General features: G+C 42.0%; 2 protein-coding genes across 2 annotated transcripts in view; both read left to right on the forward strand.

The window, feature by feature from the left end:
- The window catches only part of LOC112964954 (ovomucoid-like), a 5033-nt gene extending 2337 nt beyond the window's left edge, over window positions 1-2696 (forward strand). The window contains exons 3-7 of the mRNA XM_026063575.1: window positions 989-1116; window positions 1257-1302; window positions 2052-2167; window positions 2345-2366; window positions 2688-2696. Coding sequence (XP_025919360.1) covers window positions 989-1116; window positions 1257-1302; window positions 2052-2167; window positions 2345-2366; window positions 2688-2696 — 321 coding nt within the window. The remainder of the gene's footprint in view (window positions 1-988; window positions 1117-1256; window positions 1303-2051; window positions 2168-2344; window positions 2367-2687) is intronic.
- A 3541-nt stretch (window positions 2697-6237) lies between these two features.
- Window positions 6238-10333, forward strand: LOC112964892 (serine protease inhibitor Kazal-type 6-like). Its single transcript, XM_026063498.1, has 4 exons — window positions 6238-6295; window positions 8478-8503; window positions 9384-9496; window positions 10288-10333. Exons 1-4 carry the CDS (start codon window positions 6238-6240, stop codon window positions 10331-10333), a joined length of 243 nt encoding a protein of 80 aa, XP_025919283.1.
- The last annotated feature ends 546 nt before the right edge of the window (window positions 10334-10879 follow it).

Raw genomic sequence — 10879 nt, forward strand, 5'->3', positions numbered from 1 at the left:
GATGGAAGATGTGTTCAGGTATAGTCTGAGATCTGCTCCACTCCTTCTTGTGCTGCACTAAGCAGCGATGTAAAATGATGGCAGCAAGCTAGGCAGGAATAGCTGTTCTTCTTCATGAAAAATACATTTTCAAAACTGTCTGAAAAGGAATCAAAGTGAAGAATTTAAGATTTGCAAGAATTTATTTTTTAATTTGTTTTGAACAATCAAAATCTTCTGTTTCAACTGTGAGTTTTAAAATGTTATCTTATGTATAACACATGACTTAAAATTTGAAACTTTTGATTTCAATTATGTTTCAGCATTATCAAAACACTTCCCTTTAGGCTTAGAAAAAAATTGTTGAAACATATAAATTCCCAGAAGAAATTTGGATTTTGACTAAACCATCATTTTGTTATGGAAAAAATAGTCTATCAGAACATTTATCATAAGGCTTGTTTATCAATATGTAGAGCTACCATCGAGTGGAGAAGTATCTATTTTTAGAATAGACAGATTATGTAAAGAAGCACTCTGGGTTGTGCAGTTTAAAATAATACTACAATTTTCATCTCAGTACTCTCACAGTAAGTAATGTYTGCAGAAATATTTAGGCAAATGTAAACTCCATTTTCAGAAGTCGTGTAGACATTTCACAGCAAAAGTTCCTGTCCTGTCATTGCCCTATAACTGGCATTTTAGGCAAAGATCCTGCACAGTGGAGCTCATGGTGGAAAAACTCCAAGCTGACACTGACTGAGCCAATTTCAGGACATGAAAATACAGAGATATTCCAAGATTGTGCTGTCCTCAGAGGCAGAATTTCTGCTGATCATGCTACTTTAACTGTAATGCGCTGGGGTTGGAAACTTGTGTCTTCATAGAGCTCAATATGTTTACTGYTACCTTGAGGAGAAGGGGAAATGTCTCTTGTACCATGTTCCATTACACAGGACTGATGTAATGGAGGGCAGAGGTTAAAACTATTGTTCTGTGACTGTTTCAGATCAACTGCGCTGGCCACTTGARAGCAAACGATGGTGATGACAGGATCTGCACCCGGGAGTACAACCCAATCTGTGCAACCAATGGGATTACCTATGCCAACCAGTGTAAATTCTGCGCTGCAGTGGCGTAAGTGAATGGGCTGGGTCACCGAAGTGATTTTTGGATCAGTAGATGCCTGGGCTGATATTTAGAGTGTAATGAGGTAGTTTAATTCCTGAAATGGCTGCCCTATGCTCATTCGTTCTCAACTCACTTTCTTCCCAAAGGAATGGAGCTGACATAGACCTATTCAGACTTGGAGAATGTTTGCAGGTAAAGCTCAGAAGTCTGCACTATTATCTGTTGTTGTAATACATTATACAGCATAAATTAAATGAATCATAACTGCATAATAGAAACACCTGCATTGTCCTGGCACTAAACTCATGGAATATGGCCTGGAAACAGGATATGAGGAGAACAGTAGAAGCGTTCCAGGGTTAAAGGATATGGAACCAAACCCATGGCTCAGATATGCAGTCCCCATGTGCAGGACTCCTGACATGGAAACACAGCACTCAGCTGCTGAGACCTTCATTCACTGGAAAAAGTGGCTTAGCAGGAGATGCTCTCTCATCCTTTCTGCAGGAGAGCAGGGGGATCATACCAGAAGTACTCGTGGATAGCAGCTATGATTCCTTGGGTGTGGAGTACTTCCTACTGCGTGGCTTGCAAAAATCCACTTTCTGTAAACCTGTCTTTTCTAGACTGCATAACCAGAGTAAAGCAGCCAGTGGGAGGGCCAGCCTGGAAACACTGACATGGCCATTTCACTATTTATGATAGTATTTCTGAGATTTTTTTGTCCCATCCTCTGCACTGCTGGGAATCTGACTTCAGGCTCCTCCAGGCAAGCACATTCTCTGCCTCTGAGTTTACAGAGTTGCTAGAACAGAACCCTGCTCCTAAAAAGTGGTTTTAGTCTTTGCCATATTACAAACATTAAATAAATATAAAGCACTTATGTAGGGAAATACCAGGCACAAAAGGTATAAAATGTGTTGTTGCTCCATTACCTGCAGGTTGACTGCAGTGACTACCTCCGTGCCAAAGACATCTGCACCTTTGAGTATGAGCCTGTTTGCGGCTCTGATGGCAAAACATACAGAAACAAATGCCAGTTCTGTTATTCAGTTCAGTAAGTACGGAGTTCACTACGTAGTCGTAAAACCACTACTACGTTAGAAGAGCAGAAATACACACACAGCAGCAGCAGCTGGTAATGGAAGCCCCAGAGCTCCCTTTGAGGCTCCTAGGTAAATCCATCACTGCTGCATGCTCCTGTCCTAACACTCACTCTTCTGTGACTCCCTAGGCACTGCAGATCTTTAGTCCAAGTGAGTTTCATTTCTCTTCTGCTTCTCTTACAATTGAAGCCAGATTCCCATTTGCAGTCTTGCTCTCTCCCTCCCTGAAAGAGTAATTTAAGCTCTATCTGTAGGAGGAGGTGTCCAAAATTACTGGGTTTGTCCGAATCTCTTTCACATGAGAAAACATATAATCTGGGGAATCAGGAAAGAGGTCAAATATTAAGTGGAATACTCTCTAACTTGGGCAGCATGGGGACATCAACTTATTTCGGTAAATAGCAACTGCACCACTGGGACTATCAAGCTGAATTCCATGTTTGTAATTTTGGTCTCCCTCTTTCTCTTTAGACGGAGTAACAAGCTTCTTTTTCTCAAACGTCTTGGGGGATGCTGAGCACTGGAGTAGTAGTCTTCACACTCATTTTTCCCTTGCAAAGTCTGCAATCAAACATTCTCTTCCTTGCTYCAGAGGACTGCTGTGTGTTGGTCTCTGCTTTGTCTGATCAATAAATTGAATTCAGCCGCTCTCTTTGCTATGGACAGTTTTTTGTTTTTTTTTCAGGGTGGGGGTAATGTTTTCTAGCGTTTTAGGAGCTTATCTGTCAGGCAGGAGTAGTTGTGAAATAAACCACAATAAAGAACAAAGTGTAACGCCCATCACACAACAGTCTGAGCCCTGACAGGAGTATGTCACTCCATACCAAACTACCATCTGTCAAAAGAGAAAACAAACTTCTATAAAATACTGCCACTTTCCTCATTTTTGTTTCTCATAATGTGTAAATGTGTGTTGGCACACATCTTGTCCTAAATGTACAAGACCTGGCTTTGTAGCTGTAACAGCACCGAGTCTTGGAGGAACTGACCCTTTTAGGAGCCCTGGTGGCATAGGGAAAATGGCCCTGGAGAAATGTGAAATGGCCATGGTGAGCCCTATTTGGTCACATTTGAGCAAGGGACAGGTCTGGAAGTATGTTATAAAAAGGAGACTTATGGCAAAGTGAAGAAACTGTCTCATAAGGAAGAAAATTAGGAACTTCTGCTTCCTTGAAGGGTGTGTTCCCTAGAGACTGTGTTGATCAGCAGAAAATTGGAGTGAGCTGGGCATTGATGTAATGAGCTCTAATGAAGACCAGAGGAGAAATTAGACCAGGCTCAGACTTTCAGCTTTTTGGAGAAAAGATCTGAAAWGTTTGATTTGGAGTGTTTGAGGCACAGGTAGGGCAGGGGACCTCAGGAAAAGATCTTGGGTTTTCCAGTCCTAGGAAAGAAAAGTTAGAAGATGTCTTGGTATCTCCAAGATGGTTTCTATCTTGGAAAAAAAGCTAATATGTGGAGATAATATCTTTGTGGGAGCATAAAGAGTGTGCTGGATGCGCAATGATACATATGAATGTTGATGACAATGTGCCGTCTTTTTGCATGAGTCAGGTAATGAGTATGCAAACAATAGAGGTGAAAAGTCCCAGGTGACACAGCATACATACTCCCTTCCTCTTCTTTTCTCCACCTCCCATTCGCTTGTTATGTAGCAAGGCAGTCAGTTGTTAAGGCTGATAGTTGGGGGTAAAATCTGTGACTTCCAAGCTTTCTCTTTAGGTCTTGTTTCCTGAAGTAGACCATTCCTTGGCCTAGCAATTTTGTCGGTCCTCCTACCAGAAGTTGCCCTTTCTCTAGCATTAGAAGAGAGCAGTACCCCATTCTAGGAAAAGAGATGGAACTTCTTATTTTCAAATTTTTTGTGGTTAGTACAGGCAATATAAATCACTTGATGGCTTTGCACCTGCTGGTAAGGAAAGTCAAACTGGAGAGCCATAAGTGTTCACTGTTAACCTGCCAGGGGGGAAAAAAAATAAGGAACAGTTTAAGTAGCTAGTGGAAGTGAACAGAGSCCTCTCAATGAAGGACACGACTTTATTGTAATTTCTCACTGGCCAAGAGGTTTACTGAGTCATCACAGACTAGCTGAGGGATGGCCATAGCAGGCAATTTCCTTCAACAGCAAGATTCTAAGGTAAGTCTCCTTTGCAAGTGAGTTGTGATGGCAGTTTCTGCCTGAAGAAGCCTGATATTTTGCTTAGGAATTCAAAAGACTTTGGAAAAGCTCAGATAAGCTGCTCATATACAGGGAAAGGGAGGCCAAATGGCAAGTACAGGGTATATGGCTGTAGCCTAGATGTCTTGGAAGCCTCCAGGCTCCAACACTTTAGACAAAGAAAAGGTCTGTATCATCTAAGACTAGAGATTTGCCCACCATAGTGTTAATATTTGGCTTGATATCAGTGAGACTCTGCCCAGCTACACCCATTAGACTGGAAATCAAGTTCTAGGAGCCTTTCTTTCATCCCAGATTTCCAGGCAAGTCAGAGGTGCAGAAGAATTTCCTCACCTACAGTAGTAAGTGTCCTGTTTCAGATGTTATAGAGAAGTGGAAAAAGTGGTAATAAAGGTAATCACCTGTTTGGCAATTTAGTCTCTTCCTCTCCTCAGCCTGCAAGCAATTGGTCCCCGTGGTACATTTTCTAAAGTTTTATCCAGAAAGATGTGTGACAGCAAATAAAACATCTGGGTAGCTAAAGAACTGAAGTATTAATGCTGTGGTCATGAGCAGTGATGTATGAAACTAGAAAAAGCAAACAAGTAGTTCTGTGAGTAACAGAACTAAGTGTGATTTTGAATGGATCTGCAGCTGACTGACTTGATAACTAAATTATACTAAAGGCTGCATAGTAAGCTCACCCTTATTAGACATCAGAGAATTCACCTGTCAGTCATGGTTTCTCTGCTATGTGGATTTTACGTCCMGTAAGTTGGAAACTCTAATGCTTTCCCAGATGTGTGGCATTCATAACATTGCTCTCCTGCAGAAATTCTTTCCCTTGCTGGCTGAGGACATTAGTAGAGTCTTTTCTCTGTCCAACTGTCTATTGTTACAAAATGTACAAAAACTTGATCTTTTCTTTCACTCTAGTGTCAAATTTGGTAGGAATTAGTTGCAGATTCAAAATTTACTGGGAGAACTGATAAACAGACGTGCGGAGTGCTCATATAAGTCTTGTTTCCTCAGGAAAGCATACTAAAAATTTTACATAATTCTTCTTATCTGAACAGATATTTGCAAACAATGCAGCTGAACACAAATCTTTGCAAAGTATCAGCTGGAAATAGAACTCAGGTCTCATGATTCTCCATCAAACTCCCCTAGTTGCCACTTACTGTGGGAGTGGAGCCCTAACATATGTTTGTGAATAGGAAGAACTGGAAAACATTGACAGCTACAGTTTAAATAGTTCAAGGAGGAGAGTCAGCAGTCCTATCCGGGATTCCGCACACAGCCATGAGAATATGTCACATCAGTGTTTCTCCACCCAAACCCAACAAATTTAAAACCATCTTCAAAAATAGGCAGGGAACAACATATAATTGGTTTCACAGACAACACATTCTCACGCTGTGATTTATTTCATAATGTCTAGTAAGTGTCATCACGCTGCACTCAAAACCTCAGAGCTGGTATTCAGCAAGGGCCCAGAGAATGAAAATTACCAGCTTCCCTGATGAATCACTGCTTTGAAAATTCACCCGTGTGAGAATCTTGTGACTATTTAGAAAAAAAATATTACACACCTGAGTCTATCACTCATATAATTAGCCCTTCTTTCTAGGTTTGATGTGGATAGGACAGCATTCCTAAAGCACCATAAACATGGACAGGACCAATAATGGCTTTAGAAATGAAGTGGAGAAGTTCTCACAATTAAGGTGAGGAATGAGGACAGCTACTGATGGGCACATAAATACACAGAGAGGCGGGTCCGTGAGCACATTGCGGGCTCTGTTGCTGAGACACCACGTCCAGAATAGACCACTTGACTTGAACTAAAGAGCTACCCGGAGTATGAAGGCAACAGGTGTCTTAGTGCTTCTCAGTTTGCTGTTACTGTTTTTCTTCTCTGGTAAGTCGTCTTTTCTCTAGCCTAGAAAGAAACTGTACTGACAACAGTAAACTTCAGACAGCCTTGATCTCTGGATGACAGGTTTGAAGATAAAGCTGAGCAAGCGGAAAATATCTGCTTTATTTGCTCACTTGGACAACATGTTTCCACCCCTTGTGCTCTTCCACAGTGAGTAACACAGAGAAGGTATCACTGGGAGACAAAAGGATCAAATTCTAAGTGGCTGTTTCAAAAAACGTATCAAAGCAGAATGTAATTATTAATTTTGGTATGAATGCTAGCTGGAGAGATTTGCTGAATCAGTTAAAGAAGAAACTTGCACCTAGGGGTCATCAGTTCTTGTTTTGATTGTAAGCATCTTGGTATTTGGTGTTTTCTTTAGAGATGTGGAAACATGTAATTACATGAAAGTTTCAGCTTTCATTTATGTTTCAGAGAAAAGCTTGAAAATTAAATTCAAGTGTTCTCAAGGACAAAGAGGGCAAATTTAAAGGATCCAGCATTTATTTATCTTGAGATTTTTTCACATCTCTTTGATGATTTGGGGAAGCTGATTGATGATTTCTGAACATATAGGTCACATCAGTGCTATCAATCGCATATGTCCAGCTGACCCAGCTCCAGAAGGTTTGTGGAAACAGTTATTGAACAATATGCAGACCAAGAATTATTTATACTTGTTTTCCTGTGAATAATTTGAATAAAGAATTCACTTGAGAAAATTGCAAGCTGTGCGTGGAGAGAAGAGGTGAATTACTTTGTACACATTATTCATTATGAAATATTCATCTATCTCTAATTGAGTCTTAATTGGGGCTGGGTTCCATCAGAGTGCTGAAACTTCCTTCCAAAGCCAGGGAGAATGCTCTGTGATCTCATATAAAATAAATAGATRTCAAGAGACATCATCACAAAGTCTCGTGTGGCTGCATGTAATATTTATAAAAAATAGCTAATGAGCTATTTTGTAAATAATATGCAGAGAGTCATCACAGTGACTTTACAATTAATGCCGCCTAGCCTGACCAGAGGATAAATATAACAGTGGCAGGGATGAAACATGGAAATGCATTAGAATTGGCAGAAGAGGTAGGGAGGGTTGATGAATAATGGTCTAGCTGATTGGRTGCTGGGTGAGATTTCCAGCCTGCATAGTGAGGGGGCCCAGGTGTAGTACAAAGTCTTCTCACCTCCTGCCCAAGATTCCTTTCTGTTCAGACCCACCTGGTGAGATGCTGGCAGTGACCCCACTTCTCTGAGCAAGTACAACAGCAGCTTCTGGCATTCAGCATGCTGCTGCAATCCTCCCCAGCTAGATACACAACCTCACATCCAAACTGCTGCTGCCTCACTGCCATGTGAGATGCTGGGTACTTGGCTGTCCCACATACAGAGAGCATTGGTGGCCCACATCCTGCAGATCTGCATTCAGTCCTCCCTTAGGTGTCAGAATTCCCCTTAAAGACATCACAGGGTTGCCCTGTCCCACAGGTATGACTCAATCTACACGTCTGACTGCAGTCTTTGCAGGGAAGAAATATAAAGGGGCTATGACTGATTATCTTCAAGCCCAGACCCTGGGGTTACAGCGAGTATTTTGCTCTCTTACTGACTGGCACTGCCTGTTCTGCTCTCTGTCACAGCGTGACATCTCTTTGTATCTCGTCCTGGATGAAGTTCTTCTGGGAGAGTCTCTGAGCCATGCCATACTTATGGTGGCTATAAAGATGACCACAGGGCCTCCTTCTACAGCTCCATAGCATGCTCCTGTTAACAATACCAGCCATTTTCACTAGAGGTGCAGGAGCCTCAAAGCCCAAAAAGTGAATATAAAGAATTAAAATCTTTGTTGAGTGCAGCTTCAATTCTGATATGGCAGCTTGCTTCCTTTGGAGTGGCTGCCTTCCAAGGGGATAGGTTTATGTATCTATCTAAGGTGCAGTTAGCAGCTGAATGACTGATTATATGTTATTTTAATAGCATAGCATTTGTCAAAAAGTAAAATACTGAAAAGCAATTCAGATAATGTATTTCCTGCCCCCTCCTCCACTGCACAGGATGACAGAGTAGGGGAAACCTAGGGTATGTGTCACTGTGTTTTGGGAAAAGATTTGTGACTTTAGCACAGCTTCTCTCAGAAAATAATGCTGAAATACATAAAATCTCTGTGTTTTTATTCCAGATGCAGCAGGTCAAGATGTTGAAGAGGTTAGTGCAGCTGTTTCTGCTTACTGAATCCGCATTTTCTCCTGATTCTAGACGAATGGTTTTGTAACCCAGATCTTGGTGCAGGGTAAACAATTTTTAATGTCTGGTGGGACCAGGTGCATCCTTCCAAGTTGTTCCAACCTTTTTGGGTGTCCACTATTCTATAGGGGACGTAATGTGTGACTACGCTAGCAAGTAGACCAGGGAAATAGACAACTGGTTTAGCAAATGTCTCCCAGGATTAGGTGCAGAATGTTTRCACAGTGTTGTATTCATATGCTTAGCCTTGCAACACTGCTTTTGGTGTTCACTCCACTGTCCAATCTTCTCATGAAACAAATGGGATATTAAGAGTATTTTATTCCCCCCAAACCAGGTTCATTACTGCGAACTTGTCCAGAGACAAAATATCTGTCCATTTCATGGACACCATTTTTAATCCCCTAAAGACTATGTTTTTTTCTCCTTCTGCTGGGAAGGTAGAAAGCTCAGCAATCGCAAAGCTGAGTGTACTGTTTCACAATGCACATAATGCCATTTAGCAGTGAGCTAACCAGGGGCCAAGTGCCTGAAAGAGCATCAATGCTGACTCTTCTCCTACATGCTTGGGCTAATCCACTTTTGTCTTCGGAAGATGAGGATTTCTGCCAGGTAACCACAGTTTCCCTCCTCAGACACAGGGCTGAAATTCCCATGAAACATCACTTCTTCTCATTTCTGACAGGCCTTTTTTTCAGAAAATAGGCAATATCATCACTGCTGCTTTAAGTCTTCTTGACAGAAAGAGAATTATATTAGTGACCTTGTTTCCCACTAGGAATGTGAAACAAAAAGAAAGAGTRTGGGAGTCCTAAAAGGTTTTTCTTTATTCCTTTTGCAGATTTGTAAAGAATTTACAAACAGAAGTGTGTACTGTACGAGGGAGTCCAACCCTCACTGTGGCACGGATGGTGTAACGTATGGAAACCGGTGTGCCTTCTGCAAGGCAGTTCTGTAAGTGAAAGCAGAAGGAACTGAAATATTAGATAGAGTTGGCCCAGGTTTCATGTATACAATGATGTTCTTCATGGAGGGGAGGCCTGGCATCCTCTTATAAGGACTGGTCCCTGATTCCTGCCAGATATAATATTTCCTCCTTGGAACAGAGCTGCATGAATGTAAGTTAATTTTAATTCATTTCTAGGCTTGTTATGATTCTGGTTGCCATGCAGAGAGACAGCATAGGACCTGGGAGCCAATTATATTCTGCCTAAACCTTCTGTAGGGACTAAATTGATCCACAGCATATCCCACTATATGCCAGAGGCTGAAACTCCCACTGTCCAAACCTCTGGGTACTGAGAAGTGTCTGGAGGAATGCAGGAGCTGAGCCACACCAGATTATTGCTGAAAAGTCTGAATGGGCTTTGTGGAACAAGACACAGCCTCAGAGGAAGAACCAGAGTTTACTCTTTTCTGGAGCTCTATTTCCCCATCTCCTTCTTTAAAGGAGATGTAACTGGAACCAGCACTTCTGGATCAAATGTGCTTGCAAAACATCAATTTCTCCTTAGCAGTCATACACATTTTGGTGCTTACTGAAGACTGCCACCTTGCAGGGGAAATTTGAGAAAAGAAAGGAAACGGGGAAAGCAGCTTGATATTCCTTGTGAGGCTCCAGGGTTTGCTAGCATCAGTCAGGCAAATGGTCCACTTCCAACAGATCAGTTCCTTATTCCCCACTGCTGTGTCTGTGTTGTCTGTCATATACTACTCTGCCTGAGTCTGTCTTGTTCCTTTTATAGGAAAAGTGGAGGAAAAATAAGATTGAAGCATCTGGGGAAATGCTGAGTCCTCACTGTCACTGAGCGCTAAAAGCTGATCAGCCTTCAGCAACGGTTGCAGACGCCTGTGGGTAGACATGGGAGCAGCTTGCCCTCCTCTCCGACGTCTCTGCTCAATAAAATGAAACTCAGCGCAATTCTTTGGTTGGTTTCCTTTTTCTGTAACACCTAGAAAAACTTTTCAATACAGCTTTGCCAGAACCTAACATGTAGCTTTGCTATACTATTTTATTACATCACCTTTTCCACAGAAAGCAAGGTGCTTCCAGTGCAGAAGCAACGATTCAAATGGTTTCCCATGGAGCTGTGTCTTCTCTTATGCTGTAGCCCTAACTCTTCCACCCAGTCCCACCTGACAAATTGGCACATGCCTGCCAGTCAGCCAGGTAGTACCTGGACTCCTGCTGCAACCCTTCCCATCCCTCAGAGTGGGGGAAAGTGTGGGTCTTTGTCCTTTACCCAGCCTCCTTAAACATGTCTCTTCCTCTCCCAGAGGTTACTGTGGCGGGGTGACAGGACAGCTAGTGAACAGTGTGACTGCATATGTCTCATC

This window comes from Apteryx rowi, unplaced genomic scaffold, assembly GCF_003343035.1.
Source record: "Apteryx rowi isolate R43461 unplaced genomic scaffold, aptRow1 scaffold_2, whole genome shotgun sequence".
Classification (NCBI taxonomy): domain Eukaryota; kingdom Metazoa; phylum Chordata; class Aves; order Apterygiformes; family Apterygidae; genus Apteryx; species Apteryx rowi.